We start from the raw sequence: 18,281 nt of genomic DNA, 5'->3' as shown, positions 1-18,281 counted from the left end.
CTTTTACTGGGACAAGACACCTGACCAGCTTACGGGAGGAAAGGTTTATTTTGGCTTAGCTTCATGGAGAAGCTTCATCATGGCAGAGGAAGCATGCACTAAGCAGGATGCTGGCTTCTTATATCAGCAGCAGCAAGAGCAAGCTCACCCAACACCCAGTGAGCTGGACTAATAAACCTCACCCCAGACCCCAGCGACACACCTCCTCCAGCACTGCTCTAGACTTCAAAGGCTCCACCGGCTGGAGACAAAGCAGGAGGCTTAATCATGAACACTGAAGGCTCTGGGGGATGGACTTACATTCAAGCCACCACAGCTGCTTAAACCATGGATTGTAATTTCTCCATATTAATTGTAAATAGGACTAACCAACAAATTAGTAATCTAGACCAGAGACTGAGCAGAGAAATTGCTTCAGTTCAAATCCAGGCTTTGCCATCTGTTAGTAAGGCAGGTATGGACAGGTCTCAGTCTGTAGCTCCTTCTTCATGATTGTAAATTGGGGACAATAATAATACTTGGTGTATAGACATCAAGCCAATGTTGATTTTTTTAGAGACAGGTTCTCACCATGTAGCCCAAACATTCAATCCTCCTGCCTCAGTCTCTCATAAGTGCTGGGATTGAAAGTATGTACCTCCATGCTCACCTATTGTTCCTGTTTTAATTGAAACCATCACAAGTTCATTGTGGCTTGTATTGGTCATCATAGTATCAGAGACATAATGCTTACAAAGATTTGTCCAAATTGTAAACGTCCCTCTGCCCGCATGGTTTCTTATACACTAGTCCATTTCCCTGGTATAATTTCCCTCCTAGTGAAATTCACTCTTGTGGTTCTGTCAGGTAGTCCCTGTGCTAAGGTTACTCGGACGTTATTTGAAAATGCTGTAGACTTGCCCCATGCTTTAAAGATTTTCCTTAATATATAATTTTAGATTAATAGGCATTTTTCAACACATACTACTACGTTCATTGTTTTGTAGAATTTACTGAAGGGCAATGCATTAAAGGTTTTACATTAATATTTTAATATATTTCCACTTAACTTTGATGAATCAAGGTATTGGTAATTTTTCCCTGCTGAAGAGCTTGTAACAGAATAACTTTTATTGCTTGAATGTAAAAAATTCCCACTATTTTTTTCAATATTGCCCCCTACCCATTGTCTCTATTCTCCCTAGAATTCATCTTACTAGATGTATGTAGGGCTTCGCGTTCATCTTCCATGACTTGTAATGTCTTTTACTTTTCTGCAATTTTTTTTTCTCTTTTAAAAAATATTTTTATTTATTTATTTGAGAGTGACAGGCAGAGAGAGAAAGAGAGAGAGAGAGAGAGAAGAGAGAGAGAGAGGGAGAATGAGCACACCAGGGCCTCCAGCCACTGCAAATGAACTCCAGACGTGTGCGCCCACTTGTGCATCTGACTAACGTGGGTCCTGGGGAATCAAGCCTCGAACCAGGGTCCTTAGGCTTCACAGGCAAGCGCTTAACTGCTAAGCCATCTCTCCAGCCCCTGAAATCTTTTTTCTTTTTGTGGTATATTTTGGAGAAATTTCCTTAGTTCTTTCCTCCAGTTCATTAAATCTCTCTTCAGGGACATCTATGTAATTCAACCAATGCACCTTTTAACATATTTGTTAACTGTACTAGATTTTCAAGAGTTTTTTTTTTTTAACTTTGTCCTTCACTATAAACTTTTATCTCTCCATTATTAATGTAATTTCTGCATTTCCTTTCAACCATATTTATTCTGCAATTTCTTTTGTATTGTTCTACTCTGTACATTTTGGGTTTTCTTATTCTCCCATGTTATATTATATCCTTTCTTTCATGGTAAATTTTCTTGTTATTGTATTATTATTATATGTTTATTTTCTATTTTAATTATGTTGGCATAAGAGTCACAGATCCTACTTTAAATAAAAATATTCAGGCCTATTCTAACATTGAGATGTTTTGTAATATTAAACAATCTCTGCCTCTGCACCTTGGAGTCTATAAATTAAAATCTCCTGGATACCTAACATACTACATGTCCGTACTGGCTGCTAAGGAGGGTGGTCTCATATTGGTTAAGAAAGAGCAAAGCAACTCTGGATACTGTCCCAGAGTTTCAGGCTATAGGCCTTTGTTCAAAAGGACTTCATTTTATTCATGTTTAGCCCACCAGGATTTTCGGCTGGGAGGTAAAGGACAATCAGGTATACCAGCCATCACAATTTTTCCATAGCAATGAACTCTTCACCAGTGAAAAAACTGCCCTCTTAGATCACAGGCACAGCAGTTGTGTAGGTGTTCAAAGTAGGAAAACTGTTTGCTATTTAAAATAGAAACATAAAATTGTTAATATGTCTAGAGATAGCTTGGATTGCATGGCAATAATGAAAACTAAATTCAACTTCAGCAAAACTGCTTGGTTTTGGGTTCTTTTATATATATCTTAAGATTGCTAACTTTAGTTAAGTGCATGCAAGTTTTAATAAATATGTACATTAGAATCTTTGCAACATCCAGGAATTAGGTTTGATCTTTGAGGTAAAGACTCATGACAACATTTGGGTAAATTAAAAAAATAGAGAGTAACTGTAAATTTCAAAAGGAAAGGTAATAGTCTTATAATCTTTAATTTGAAAGGGTAGTTAGAAGTTACATACTGCATCCTTTCATTTCAGGGTCTAAATAACAGGTGTCTACTACTTGAATATTTGTAGTGATGGGCAGCTTAATTCCTTGTAAGAGCATCTTTATGATTTCACAACAGCTGCAAAGATTAGAAAATTTTTTCTTATACTCAGATTTTTAAAAATATTTTGGAGTTTTCTCCCCTCTTCCCCTAGGTATAGAAGAAAAAAAATTCTATGTAGCACTAATTAAATATATCCTAAATACTTGGCCAGAAATATCTGATGAATGTTTCCTAATAGAGTTTGATCTAAGATATACTTCTATCTTATATTCATCCTGCCTTTGAGAATAAAGGTTTTCAGAGACCGAGTAACCTGCCCACAGTCACATAGCTAGTAAATAAATGAAGGAATGGGGGTTTGAACTTGCACTGTACAACCCTAGAACTTAAGCCATCTGGCACTGTGATCAGACCTTGATTTAACACATAATGTCTCAAAGAATCACATAAGGTACTCAGGTATATACCAACTGATAATAACAGACTGTGACAAGTGTTAACAGAACAGCATTGTAGAAAGAGAGAAAAGAACAAGTAATTGTGCTTGTCCAGATTGGAAATGATAAGATTTGAAGACATAGATATCAATGGTGCTAAAATATTATCTTAATGTTGTTTCATATATTTCAAGAACAAACTATTCTCCCTGTCTCTAATTTGAACTCACTGCAAACTCACTACCAGTTTGGGAAAGTGTTAAATCCATAATGGCATTTAATAAGTGGATTTAATACTACATACTATTAAGGGGAAAGTGATCATTTAGTATAGACTTCTGTTTATCTTAGATTTTGTTCTCTTCATGGAATCATGTGGTAAACACTTGAACAAGGTCATTTATACTATTAAATGATGATAACAATATAAGCATCATCTGCAGGGGTAACTTTTTAATATACTTTTATATATTATTGTGCATTTGTGTATGTGTGGGTTCATACGGATGGGGGTATGAATATGCACATGTGTGTACATGCATACGGAGGCTAGAGGACAACCTTGGCTATCATCTTCAGAAATGTTACCCATCTACTTTGAAATAATGTCTCTCATTTTCCTTAGATTTTAGAGCCATAATACCAAAAAAAAAAAAAAAAAATCTCATTGTCTTTAGGCTAGACTAACCCTAAGGATCACCCTATTTTTATTTCCCTAGCAATGGAATTGCAGGTGTATACCACCACACCTGGAATTTTTAGGTGGGATTAGGGATCTAACTCAGACCCTCATGTTTATGAGGCAAGCATTTATTGACTAAAATAACTTCCTTGACCTACAGGGATGTTTTGTCCAAGGAATTGTCTGAAACAAGAAGGGTAATACCAAATAAAATTATTATATTGGTTGTGATTATTGTTCATCCTTATGGTGTGCAGTCACTGATAATCCACTGTTGATATGTATTATTTAAATCTGTTGGCTAGATGACATATTTCCATTTTGCAGTAGAAAGACTAAGATACAAAGAGGACTCGGACCTTCCTGGCATTTTGCAGTGGCTAACAAGCAGAATCAGAACTATAGGCCACTGAGCTGCAAAGCACGAGGTCTATGTCTATGTGAACTCTCAAAGTGCTCTCTGAATCTTTGACTAGGTAACATTCAAATAAAATTATTGTGCTATCATAATTCACTTTATTTGATTTTTCAAAACTGGATAGAGATTTCTGAAGTACTATGGATGGGAAATTTGTATTTCTGCTATTGGGCTCAAATTTAGTGCACACTAACAGGTGTAGATGCTAAATCCCCTGGGAGGAACTAAATGAGTCCTATCTTTGAGTAAAAACAAAAGTAAAAGAAAAAAGAGGTTGCTGGGAATGGTGGTGTATGCCTGTAATCCCAATGCTTGTGACAGGCAGGTGGGTCTCTGGCATTGCTAGCCAGTCTAACCTAATTATTGAGTTCCGGGCCAATAATAGACTCTGGTTCAAAAAGAGGTAGACAGGGACTGGAGAGATGGCTTAGCGGTTAAAGAATTTGTATGCAAAGCCAAAGGTCCTTGGTTTAATTCCCCAAGACTCACGTTAGCCAGATGCACAAAGTGGCACATGCATCCGGACTTAGTTTGCAGTGGCTGGAAGTCCTGTTGCACTCATTCTCTGTCTCTTTCTTGCTGTGTCTTTTTCTCTCTCAAATAAATAAATAAATAATAAGATTTCAAAAAAGAAGTAGATAGCATTGTGGTGATTACACCTGAAAGTGTCTGCTTGTCTTCTGCCCTTCATATGTACACACACACACACGTGCACACACACACACACATATGCAAAGAAGAAATGGTCCTCTACTACAGTAATTTCACATTCACTTAAAAACTGGCTGGGTGAGGAACTTTCCATATCCAACCTTGTGTAAAAGAATATGTAAATTTGTAAGAATTTGAAAGCAATAAATATTTCAGTCCCACTGATGAAACTCAAGAGCTGGAAAATCTAGAGAGATGTTTCTCGACATTTGAACTCCTGATATCCCTACAACAGCCACAAGGAGGACAAGGTGATAACTTAGGTTGTAAAAAAGATAAAGCTAAAGAAACAGACAATAAAGGTATTTTCAGAGCTACAGTTTATGCAAGGATGCCATTGTCCTTTTGTAAAACTGAAATTAAATACTTATATGAATGAAATTTAAATAATAAAAATGCTTTATAGACCCACAAATGAAAAATATACTCAAAATCTGAGTTTTTGCAAGACAACTTTCTTAAATAAATGAGCAGGAAAATGAATTATATAGTTATAAATAAAACTACTGACATATAATAAAGCAAAGTTGAACTGCTTTACAGTGTCACTGGAACCCTTGGATAAATTTATAGCCACATTAACAGTCACCTGTATTTTTCAGTACTTTTATTTCATTTCATATTGTGAGAGTTTAGTTGCCTTTTCTTAAATTTTTATTTGAGAGTGTGTGTGTTTTGTTGTTGCTCTCTCAAACTGCCTTCTACACCCTCAGGGAGAGGTAGAAAGTGAAGATTGATATTCTTTATTTCTGGGAAAAGTGGGTCCTCACCTAAAAGCTTGAGTCTTATACAGAACAGACGGTGGGTATGGTTTTGGGTCGTTCAAGGTTTTGTGCCATTGCACTAGATGTGTCTACAATGCCAGACCTGACAGGTATCTGCTGCTGGCACTGAGTGGCACGTCAGAGCCCATCCAAATGAGAAGAGGCATGTGCCAAGATAAAATGCATCGTGAGAGACGATGGACAGAGCAACTTCATATCAGGTTCCCAGTGCCTGATGTATTTAAGTCCAATCGTGAGGCTTATTTTCAAAGCCATTTCTCTGGGCTACTTTTCAGCCAAGGCACTGAACAAAACAAGCCTAAGAATGAAGGGTGAAGAATCTCTAACCTTACTTTGGGATAGTATCCTAAGGAGAGAAAATAAGGGATATTAGAAGAGTAGCAAGACACAAGCTGTGAAGCCAAATTCTGTGGCTGAAATATCAGAGTTCAGCTATGGATGAAATGAACCAGCTTTAATAAGAGTTTTTAAAACTACATTCTTTTCTGAAATGGCATGTCCTAAAGAGCATGATTTAGGTTTCATGGGGTTGGAGGGTTATTCAAACACAACTAGGTTATTCTTATAAGATTATTAATAATTTTTAGCCTTAAATCAGTGTAGCGTTTAACTTTTCTAACACATTTCTCCTCTTTTCTGTCTTAAATGTGCCCTCATCTTTGTCATGTACCTGCACACTTTACCACTTGTGTTCTCCCCGAAGGGGCTCACCAAAGAATAGAATGCAAAAGAAAAGAGGAGAGCTTTGACTGGGCAATGGCTAGTCTTCAATTGGAATCCTAACTGTAGGCAGTGTTAAGGTATTGCCAAAAATAAAATTCTGAAGCAATATATTTAACATGCTGGCTTAATATAAACTCTTAACAGACCTGAAAAGAATAGGACGTTCAAAAAAAAAAAAATCTACATGGGAATGGGTTGACTGGAAGGAGGAACAGGGAAAGTTGAGAAAATTAACAATGTATTAAATTGGAGAAGGTTATGTAGTTTATCATGATGATGGTCGGTTCACTCCATGAGGTAGAACAAGCAGTGTACACCAGCCTTTTATTCATCATCTGATTAGCCTTTCCGTAACTCAGCTATGTCCACCCATGGAGTCTGTCTCAAAGGAATTTTTGACGACGACTTTTGATATTTTTGCATAAAACTAAATAAATAAATTATAAGTATGACAAGTGAAATGAATAGCTCCAGCTGTGACCAGCAGCAGCACTGGCAGATTTTGTACTGCTTAAGGACTTATTATCACATTATTACCTAGCAAAAATTACTTTGAATGCCCTTGTAAGCTTCCCAAATTTCCTTGTGATGAAGTCAAAATAGTCTTATCACTCATGCCCAGTTAGGAGAGCAGGAAACATTAGGTGGAGAGGTGTTTTGCATATCAACTCTGGGAAATCAATGTCTCCAAAGCCATAAACATAGGTCCACGAAACTAATAGCATATGAACATGTGTTTGGAAGCCTGTGATTACAAAATTAGCAATTGGATCACTGGATTCATTCATTCAACAAACATTTACTGAGCACCTATTGTGTGATGCCCCACATGCCAAACACAGATGATTCCCTGGGGAGGAGGGGGCAGGCAAAGGCTCAGCCCTCAGGGAGTTTACCGTGTTTTTGAAGGACATATACCATGAATAAATCCACAGGTGAAATAATTTCAGAAATTAGAAAGCGTTATGAAGGGGAAAAGTTGATAACAGGATAGAACACCCTTCGGGGTGACTGTAGATAATTTTGTTTCAGGGACAGAAAAGGCCTTCACAAAGGTAACCTATGAAATGCACTAGTCACATGAAAATCTTGGGGAAAGCCTTTCCAGGCAAGAAGGATTAGCAAAGCCCTAATGACCGTAAGTTAGAAAAGACTTAGGTCTTTACAGAGCAGAACGGAAGCCTGGGCAGCCAAGGGAAGCATGCCAGGGCATCTAGCTGGAGGATTAGGCAAAAGGCAGCTCATCTACCTCCCCACAAAGCTGTGCAGTAGAGCGAGAGCAAATCCAAGGTGCAACAGGAATCCTTTCAGGGACTAAATCAAGATGCAACTGAGATGAACAGATTTATCATATACTGTAAGGACAATATTTGAGACTAATATTTCCCAGAAGTGACCATCGCTTTAAGACTGTTAACTATGTATTTACTCTCCTAGAACTTGATTTTATTTTTCTAGTGAACAAAGAAGTCTACCACTATTGGCCAGGTACTGTGCCAGAGGCTGTGCTTGTTGTCTCGCTTAAATCGCCATCTGCCTGAGGTAGGTGACACTTGTTAGAGGAGGCAATGGAGGTGCAATAATCTCTATAGGGCGTATCCATTCTCTGCATGGTTCCTCAGGCCATATTGCTGGTTAAGGCATTTCTTGCCTCCACTAAAGGCTTGGAAGACCTCATCAGTGTGCTAGTTCCTGGGGAGGCTGTGGTCCTGGGGGACCCTGGAACTGAGTTGTGCCAGGGCAGGTAAGATGACTGTGCACTTTTTGCCATGGGCAGAACGGATCTTTAGGCACACCAACTCAAGAGCCGGAATCTTAAGTCATGACCAGAAATCCTGTTGTTATTTCAGTGTGGAAGACAAATCACCTGGTAGACTGATTGTCTATCTATACATAATTCCTAAACATCTCCTTGGAGTGTCCCAAAGATGAAAAGCACAACCTTAATCCTTGTTCTTCCTCCATGTTTGAGAGTTTGCGATGACAGCAGGGATTATAACAGGTGTTAGACACACCTTTTTTTAAAAAAAGCCACATAGACACAGTATGTTTGATATGATTTAACCAGCAAGTATTATTCTCTACACCTCCAACCCGTACTTCCCTCAAAACCAAGGTGAGTGTGCAAAACGGTCAATACTACCAAGACCCAGGTATAAAGGGACCAGGCCTGGGAAGGCTGCCCCCTGGGTGTGCTTCTTTCACTCAGCAGGTGCAGTTAAGGACTGCCTGGCCTACAGTGCCACGGTTTCCTGGCAGAGTATTGGACCAGCCTCCCCCAGAGTCTCAGGTAGTCAAGAAAGGACCCGCCACTGGTGCTCTGTCCTGGGGGGATCATCCTAGATGTAAAAGGAGAAAGCTCTCCTTCGCGCCTGGCTCCAGCGAGAATCCATCCCGCAGGTGTAGCACTGGTTCAAGGCCAGCCACCCCTCTCCCTCACCCCTTCTGTAGCCTTTAACCCGCACAGCCAGCGAGCGCAGTAGCCTCTGGGACCTAAATAAAAGCATCCAGTCCATTGATGTGGACGCCACTCAGGATCTCGGGGTCAGTCTTGGAACCCTTCCTCTTGTTAAGGAGTCCCTGGATCACCCTAACCACTTCACTTCCTAGAGCCAAGACTCTGGAAATCCCTCCCTTCGCCCAGTGGTGGGGCCCTTGGGTCTCTTGGAGCGGGCAGCAGAGAGACTCACACACCAGGAGCGTGTTGGTGCCAGCCGCCGGTAGGAGGGGCGCGCAGCATCCTTACAGCTCCTGACTTGGGGAAGGGGGTGGTCGTGGGTGGGGGAGTCTATCTTCCTTTCCACTTGGGGAGGAGGCGCCTTTGGCCTTAGCTGGGGCCTGGTGCTTTCCTTGCAGAATTGTCAAAAGGCGCTCTGGAGAGGAGAGGAGAAGAGAGGAGAGGAGGGGGTCGGGGGCGATGAGGAAGGCAGGCAGAGGGCGTGTGGGTCCCGAGCGCTGGCGAGCACGCAAGCACACAGCCCCCGAGGTGGGGCTGGAGCCCGGGCAGGCGGGCGCACGGGCGGGCGAGCGGGGCGAGCGGGGCGCGCTGCCTGGCACGGGGGAGGGGCCGGGATTCCGCCGCGCCGCCCCGCCCCGCCCCCCTCGCGCCGCAGCCAGCCAGGCCGTCGGCAGAGCGCTCGCGCCGCGCTGATTGGCTGTCGCGGAGGGCGCTATTTGCATAGGACTTGCCCATTTGCGAAGCTGGCTCTGCCAACTCGGGGCTTCACTTCACCTGTGCCTCGCGGGCTCCGCGCGCTGGGCGGGCTCCCCACGCCGGGCCACCGCCGCCGCCTGCAGGCCACCTCCAGGTCCGGCTCGCCCTGCCTGCGCCCACCCACGCCTCCCGCCGCCCGGTGCCGCCGCCTTGGCCCGGGTGGCCGCTCCACGTTGTCCTCTCTCCTTCCCCCTCCCACCCCCCCAGCCCCCCCACCCCCCCACCCCCACGCTGCGCTCCTTCTTGCTCTCGTGCTCGGGGCCGCCGCCGCCACCTTTGCCGTCCGTCTCCGCTCTTCACTCCGTTGGGGACCCTGGAAGCAGGCGGCTGCTCCGAGGCGCTCCTGCAGGACGCTCAGGGTGAACCGCGCTCCGAGACTCCCAGGAACTCTTCCCTGGGAGCTTCCCACCCCCCACCCCACCCCCCCGCCACCACCACCCCCCAGCCCCGTCCGTCTCGTGCCTTGCGGCAGCTCGGCGTTGCTTCGCATGGAAGTGGAAACAAGAAAGAAAACACAAAACACAAGCGTGCAAACTCCTTGGATGTCGGAATGCTTTAGCTTGAACCTACTTGCTTCCTCTTCCTCCTCCGTTTCCACCTTCCCCGTGTGGCTTCCCGGAGTATGCTGTTAAGCCATCGGACCTCTGGTGCCTAGAGAAGCGGAGGGCGCCTCAACGGTCCTTCCCTGACATGTGTGGCGTTCAGGGACCACTACCTAGGAGGTTTGCTACACCTGGCTGGACTCTGGCATCTTAAATTTCACCTCCGGGGGGAAAAAAGGGGCTTTGCCGGTTTAAAAAATTTGTTTTTCTTCTTCTTTGCAGTTCTTTCTTAAACCCTCTCAAAGGATTTGTCATTGTCTTGCAAGCCTTTATTGCATCCCCTCAACCCCGTTTAAAAAAAAAAAAAAAATCGGGCAACTCTTCTTGCTATGATGGGCCCCTGGGCATCATGAACTTAATTATTCCTCGTTGGCTGGAATTTAAACTGCCCATCGTAGTGGTCCAGTGCGTTGACCATGCAACTGAGGATCCACGCGAGACGGAGCCCTCCTCGCCGGCCGGCCTGGACGCTGGGGATCTGGTCCCTCTTCTGGGGATGTACAGTCAGCTCTGTGTGGAGTTCCTCTAACGTAGCCTCCTCCTCCTCTTCCTCGCCTGGATCTCACTCTCAGCACGAGCACCATTTCCATGGCAGCAAGCATCACTCAGTACCTATTTCTATCTATCGCTCCCCTGTTTCCCTTCGAGGAGGGCACGGTGGGTCTCTTTATCCTTTTAATGGGGCATAGCAGTTCCTTAACCCACTCGTCTTTCAGGTGATGTCAAGGTTGGGGGAAAAAATGCAGAGAAACTGAATGTAAAATGATGGAAAGCATCGCATGTGCATGAGGGATGGAAATTGTCACTTTCTCCTAAACACTGGGTCTTTGCCTTGGTGCCTTCACTTTTCTTTAAAGGGCCTCCTCTCTCCAGTTCCCTCATCCCAAGTCGCACAGACCCCACAGCTTCCCTCGGCCACCTTCCACTCCCCCAGGCTCTTGATGGCAGGTAACTCATCAGACCAGTCCTGGTGCTGCACGTTGAGAAATCATTCATTCACCTTGTTTTCACCCTGCCTTTCTCTGGTCTTATTGGGAGCTGGTCGTGAAGAAATAGCGGACAGCCGATCCTCTGGGCTTCATTCTGAAGTTGGTTGACCTGTTGTAAAGTTAGGTGTGTGGGAAAGGTCAGAGGAGAATGGCTAAGTTTAGGGTAGAAAATATAATTGATAACCAGTGGCCATTACTGTTCATTTTGGCAGCATTATATTTCCTCACATGTCTGGTAGAAAGAGTAGCTATTAATCTTTAACTACTAGAGAGGATGCAGTATGTAAGATGATAATAAATCCATTTGTAATTTACTCAAGTGTAAATTACAATAACTTTGAATCCACCATTTATGCAAATGATCTTTCATTGAAGGACAGTATAAATGGGCTCATGCAACCCAGGTGTGATATATTTTGCTTCAAACAACCCTCCTTTCATAGCTACTGAAGGAAGAAGAGACCTTCCTTAAAGCTCTTAAAATATGTATTCCTCTCTGAGCAGACTGCCTGTTAGTCTTCAAAGTAAGGTAGGAGCTGGCTATAGTAAACTATTCCAAAAAAAAAAGTGTTTACTATGTACTCCATGCCTATGGTGAAAAGAATGGGGAAGGCAGACAGACACACTGCAGGAGCAACCCTCAAAGAAGGTCCCTGTCCTGGTTCATACTCTGAGGACCCACAGCACACAGACCCCTCTGCAGAAGTGGACTCTTCCCACCGCCCCCGGCTGAAGGCTGCGTCTTCCAGCTGTCTGTCGTGCCACATGGAAGCGCATTGAGAAAATGCCAGCACCCGCTGGCTCTTTCTGACTCTCTTCAAACCGCATGTGACGGAATTGTCACTCAGCTCAGAGCTTGTCAGGTTGGTAGAAGGGGCCAGTGGGAAGGAAGGAACACATGAATGCTTAATCCTGACCAGGCTGCTGTTCACCCAGTGATGTCTGCTGAGTGTGAGATAGACTGTTTCTAAAACAGAGCACAAAAACCTTGGAAAGAGCCATTCTCTCTCTCTCTCTCTCTCTCTCTCTCTCTTTCTCTCTCTCTCTCTTTCTCTCTCTTGCACGCACGCGCGCGCACACACACACATACACACACACACACACACACACACCATTTTATTGCAATGGAAACTTAGCTCCTGAGGAGGGGACAGACTTGGGAGGGGGTTGTAATAGTAAAGGGAAGTGGGAGATGGAGAGAACCTGACAGACTATTACTAAATAGTCCTAATTAAACATTAATTAATTAAACAATAATTAGTTAAATTTTTCTAATTAGTGTAAATGATCAGCAAGGAAATGAAGTCTGTGCATTAGTTAAAGAGCATAGGTGGGCAGGGTCTTGCTTTTTTTGTTCAGGCTGTAAACAGTTTAAAGGAGCTACTCATAACTGATGGAATTTACACAACACAATACCTCCCAATGTCTCTTTCTCTCCCTCTCCCTCGGTTGTTCTTCCATTATTTCCTTCCAGTCTACTAAAGTGGTTGAGCCTTACACAGGTTAAACCTTTTTCTCTACCTAATTTTAAAAAAAAAAAAAAAAAAAAAGAAGGTGGTTCATCTTTCTGGCTAGTTCCCATTCTAGTTTTCTCATTGTCCAGCAACCAGTCAGATTCAATGTGATGGGAAAAGGGGAACAGAGTTATCCAATGGTCTGAGATCTCAGGACAAAAGCCTTCCGATCCAGCAGAGCGGTGGAATGCAGTAAACCCTGGAGTCTGATTTGGTTAAGATAAGGAAGCTCATGAATTCACCTCTTTTAGTAATTCCACCCCATTGACTTGGGGCTTGGTGCATGGATGCATATATGTTAAGCAGGCTCCTTGTATTCTTCCTGGTTTTGAACATGAAATCGAAGAAAGCACCAGTGAACATAAACTACCAAGCTCTGGCTTTTTCTGTGTCCAGCTGTGACCACTCATCTTATACCTAACAGACCAGGAGACCCCAGAGAGTTTTCTAATGCAACCTAGCTCTTCTTCTTGCTCAAAGGACTCTGGACCCTAGTGCAAAAGGAAGACCTGATTGATAGCAATTTCTTTCTTTCTTTTTTTTTTTTGGAAAAATATAATTAAGTAGAGATGGAAGGAGGCATGGCACCATGAGGGTGATGGTTGGTTACTGCCAGTCCCATTCCAAAGCCAGAGACAGCCCTCTTTTGCTGCTTTCATTTTGGCCTCACGCTGGAACGAGCGCCTTGAATCCAAGCACCTAATTTGAACTCAAGGGAGATGTACTGAACTACTCACGCTCCCCATCTCATTTCCTGAGAGACCGAAAACCTTGAGTACTGCTGTTAATCACTTGTGGCCAGGATCCCATTCCTGACCAGCCTATCCTATAATGGGATTCTATTTAAGGCAAATTGGAAAATCCCTCCAAACTGTGGGTACTTTTACCCGAACTCTTTATCAGTGCTTTGCAGCGACCTTTAAGCAATTGATCACATTATAGATTTGCCTGAAGTCCATATTCTGGGGCAGCCTGAGAGATGCTGAACTCTGTGAACTGGGGAGACAAGATCACACCTGACTGGTATCCCCAAAATCATCCTAGGTTAAGATTTCTGGGTAGAATTAGCCCTGTTCTTAAGAGGAAATTAGGGCCCTTTCCTTACTTTTTCAGTCCCTTGATTTAGCCCCTCCCACACCCCCAATTCTGTGTTCTTTTCTATTCCACAGGTACTCGTTTGACTTACTGAACAGTTTCTGTGTGCTGGGTTTTATGCTACCTGCAAAACATACAGTACTAAATAAGACAGCCTGGTTTTCTGTTGGGGATAATTTGAGGACTATGTAGATCGCTGCAAAAGATAACCGCTTCTGGGTTGAAGAAATGCAGGGGAGGGGAGGCATCCAGACACCAGGCCAAGTCAGTTACTATAGAATCTCATTACCCTCGGCATTTTTTTGTGACTCAAAATATCCCTTCAGGTTATTTCCCATCCTAAGTTGTTTTTCTGTTTTCAGTAATAAAGTACCATCTTGGTCAGAGTGCTAGGCATGTTAGTGGTAGAGAACATAGAAATAGTAAACTACAGTTGTCTTCTAAACTTTCAGTTTCATAAGGCATTTTGTATATTTGTTATTGCTCTGTTTTTTTATTCTTTCTCACCTTTAGAAACTCCAGTGTACACCTACTTAGAAAACAACCCATACCTTATAGTTTTTAAAGCAGGTTTCTGGCCAGATGTGGTGGTGCATGCCTTTAATCCCAGCACTCAGGAGGTAGGAGGATTGCCATGAGTTCAAGACCACCCTGAGACTACATAGTGAATTCCAGGTCAGCCTGAACTAGAGTGAGACCCTACCTTGCAAAACCAAAAAAAAAAAAAAAAAAAAAGCAGGTTTTGAGTTTATCATATCCCTTACACTTTATCTTATATAAAATATCATGTCTTTCTGGTTCTTTAGACATTTTAAGGAGACTAGGAGATGAGGAACAAAAAACTATTGTAAAGTTTAATTTATAAAAAGAGGGAGAGAGAGATCGAGATTGCATATAGTCCAATGCAAAGTGTCTTAGCTATGTGGTAAAGGTGGTTTCATGTATGGCTAGTAAGCCAGGAGTCCCTGTGAATAAAGAATTCTGCCCATTCCTTAGCACAGAGATCCACCTCTAAAGTTTCTCTAGCCACAGGCTCCTTGTGTTCTGATCTACTGAGCACTTTCACTACTCAGCCAGCTGCTTGCTGACCACTTTCCCTCTGCTTCTTCTTTGGGATTCACAACACTGAATAATTCACGGTGTTGGCTGACAGATAAAATGATAAGATTTATATGTCTTTGGCCTTGGTGATGAATTAATTAACCTGGTTTCTCCTCTCTCTGTCCTCTGTCGTCATTGTTTTTCTTCTCTAAAATTTGTTGGTAAGTGATGATCTGGAGATTAATTTGCTCATGAAAGATGTTAGAGGAAGATTATTATATTCTAGTATAGGTTTATTTTTTTCCAGGATTTTCAATTTGATCTTTGTGTAAGGTGAAGTGAGGGCAGCTCTATGATGGGAGAAGATGATAAATCCTGAAAACTCCCCTTTAGAGGTAAAAATTCAAACCCAGCCCCAACTGGTTGGTGCAGAATGCCACAGTAAGAACATTCTTCATTTAGATCAGAGTTTGGATCTGGAGAAGGGAATATATTTTATTTTTCTGCTTAGTGAATGAATTTTATTGGATCTCAGAATATCTATTTTTCAGAGACCCTGGGTAATCTGGGAATGAGGCAAGTCTTTGAAGATAAACCTTCGACTTACTCATACTTCCTTCCTTGTGTTGGTTTTCTATGACTACCATAACAAAACACCTCAGCCTGGTGTGTTTGGACAACAGAAATTTGTTTGGTCGCACATAGCCCTGAAGGCTAAAAGTCTGTGATCAGTAGTTTAGCCATTTTGGCTTCTCCGGAGACGGCTCTCGGTGGCTTATGGATAGCCATTTTCATATTCTACTCTGACTACATGCAGCCCTGGTGTATTGGTGTTTCTACATTCTCCTTGCTTATATGTACACCCATCATGCTGCGTTAGGCACACCCTATTTGCTTCATTTTATCTTAATCACCTCCTTGAAGGACCCTATCTCCAAGCAGTCACATTCTGAGGTATTTGGGATCAGGGCTTCAACATAGGAATTTTTGAGGGACACGATAATGTTCCTTCTCCCCCTGGAGCTAGTCATCAGGATGGAAGGAACCTGTAAGGCTGTTCAGTGAATCTCTGGTAAACTCAGAGTGGAAGAATAAAACCTCAGTGACAATGACAGTAATTTACAAAATCATAAGATGGTGCCTCAGGAAGAAAAATCCTATTTACATATATGAGGAAAACAAAGACAGCAGGTTTGGCTTAAACGTATGTTTCTTTCTTCTCAGTTTATCTGCGGTGCCTGAGTGCAGACCTTGATGTGCATATGGACTAAGTCTGTCCAAGGACAAGCGTGTGTTCTGTGGACGTAGTTTAATGTCCACACCCTGAGGCTTTCTTACCTAGACCTGCTGCTGTCTTGCTAAGCCAGACCAGACCTTCTGGTCTCCTTCCCTCCATTGACTTCTCTTATGACCTCCTTAGTTGCTACATCCTTTACTTTCCTGGCACAGACATACACCAACTCTGTTCTAGTTCTCATCCCGAAGTGTAGAAAAACTGATAGACACAGTGTAGATGATCACCTTTTTTGGAAGGTGAAAACTGCCATTTTTAAAAGTATCATTTTGGTTTATTTTTCTGTTGGACTTTTAAATGAAGGTTTATCTTCACAGATAGAACAGAGGTAGCTTGTCTGTTTTATAAAAGGATGATGATACTTCAGTGAAATGACTGAAAAATATGCTGTAAATTATAAACTTCTGGTTTTAATTCTATGCAAGATACTCAACTCTTTTGAGAATGTATTTTTCTTTTTCTCTCCTTTCCTTCTTCCCTTCATCCCATGCTTTATGCCTGTCTCCCTACCCTCCCTTCCATGTTCAGATACTTCTTTTAAAACATTTAGAATACGTGCTGATGAGTATAAAAAGTAAATGATGATGATGAAGTTCAGATGGACAGTGCAGTGTTAGGTGGGGGTGTGACCATTCACTACAGAATTGAGAATTGGAAGAAGTAGTCTGAGTGTCTGTGCTCTGTGAACCTGGGTAACTAAGCTTGATTGAGACTCACACTCTTCATCTGAAAACTGGGAGTAGTAACGGTAATGCTTATCAGTCACACAGACTCATAGATTATGAGACAGTTGTGATTTGTACATTAGTGTGTACAGGCTGAGCATTGTCATGAGAAAAGTTTATTTGACAGTGCTGCCTCCTACACACAGAGCTTCGCTGTTGAGTCCTTGCTGGCTGGTAGCTTGAGGTTAAAGAATATTGTATCCATGAGTTCTTCTCTACCTATTAACAACACTTTTGCCTCTGGGGAATGGCTTCATTTGCATACTACTGTGGACAAATGTAGCAAATCTTAATGACTTTTTTTTTTTAATACTAGAAGAAGGTAACATGTGGCAAAAGTCAGCTTGTGTGACTTCTGATAATTGTCCCCTTACAAAGAAGTCCATGCCAGGCAAATTTTAGCCAGGGATAATAAACGCCAACAAACCACCTAGAGCCCAGTGATCTTGTGAATGAAATAAAATAAAATTAAGACGTCCTCAATACATACTCTGAGAGCAGCTCTAGAAATTCAGAATTGATAGTGAATGTTTTGCCGAACTCAAACATTCCTATGCTCAGTGTGTCTTAGAAAGTAGATTAGAAAGAAAAAACAACTAGGAAGAAATAATTCTTTCAGACATCTTCTCTGCCTTCAGATCTGGAAAAGTGAACTTCTTTAAAAATAAAAATAATGAGAATTTTCTCATTAGCGTATTATTATTTCAGCATAACCCCTCCCATTGCCTTCTTTTTCCCCTCCCCCACACATCCCACTGAACCTCTTCTTTCCAAATAGCCACTCTTCTGTGTTGATGCCTTTTGCGGTTCTTCCATCGTCCATTTCAATGTCTTGGTGGGCATAACATGGTGCAGGTTTTATGGAGCAAATGAGTGTGATGGCCACTTCACGTCTGGAGGACAGTGTTCCAAAGTCCTTCTCCCCCGTCTTGACTCTTACACTCGCTCCACCCCTTCACGCACAAGGTTCCCTGGGAGGCATGAAAAATATCTTAGCCAGCAGCCACTTACCCTCAGTACTTTGGCAAGTTTCGAGTCACCCCGGTGCCCAGCACCTTTTGCTCAGTGATGCGACTCTGGCCATTGATGCGATAGCAGTATTCATCTATGGACATAAACATGACACAAATTTGTAGGGCACAATTTGATGAGCATATCATGTGTGTTTACTCAAACGACAGTAGGAGTCCTCCTCCTCCTCCACAGGATCTATGATCTTCTCTGCCATAGGCTTTTGACTAGGTTTTCAGTACCAGACATGAATTTTCTTTGGCAAGCAGACCTCAGATCCAACCTCAGAGCAGTCAGGTACCCCCGTCATATCCGTGTTGCTATTACACCACTGGTACATCTTGCTGAG

The 18,281-nt window shown here is 42.6% G+C and overlaps 1 protein-coding gene across 35 annotated transcripts in view; it reads left to right on the top strand.

The window, feature by feature from the left end:
- Positions 1–18,281, top strand: part of Nrxn3 (neurexin 3) — a 1,695,425-nt gene that overhangs the window by 1,131,354 nt on the left and 545,790 nt on the right. For 2 of the 35 annotated variants that reach the window (XM_045154247.1, XM_004649371.2), the window contains exon 1: positions 10,120–10,920. The exons of 28 other annotated variants lie outside the window; for them this stretch is intronic. In XM_045154247.1, the coding sequence (XP_045010182.1) occupies positions 10,680–10,920 (241 nt within the window). In that variant the 5' untranslated portion in view covers positions 10,120–10,679. Of the gene's footprint in view, positions 1–10,118; positions 10,921–18,281 lie in introns of those variants that run through there. 5 more of the 35 variants (XM_045154241.1, XM_045154242.1, XM_004649374.2 and 2 more) reach the window with 4 other exon arrangements.

This window comes from Jaculus jaculus, chromosome 7 (assembly GCF_020740685.1).
Source record: "Jaculus jaculus isolate mJacJac1 chromosome 7, mJacJac1.mat.Y.cur, whole genome shotgun sequence".
In the NCBI taxonomy this organism is placed as follows: Eukaryota; Metazoa; Chordata; class Mammalia; order Rodentia; family Dipodidae; genus Jaculus; species Jaculus jaculus.
This window is presented reverse-complemented; position numbering and strand designations above follow the sequence as displayed.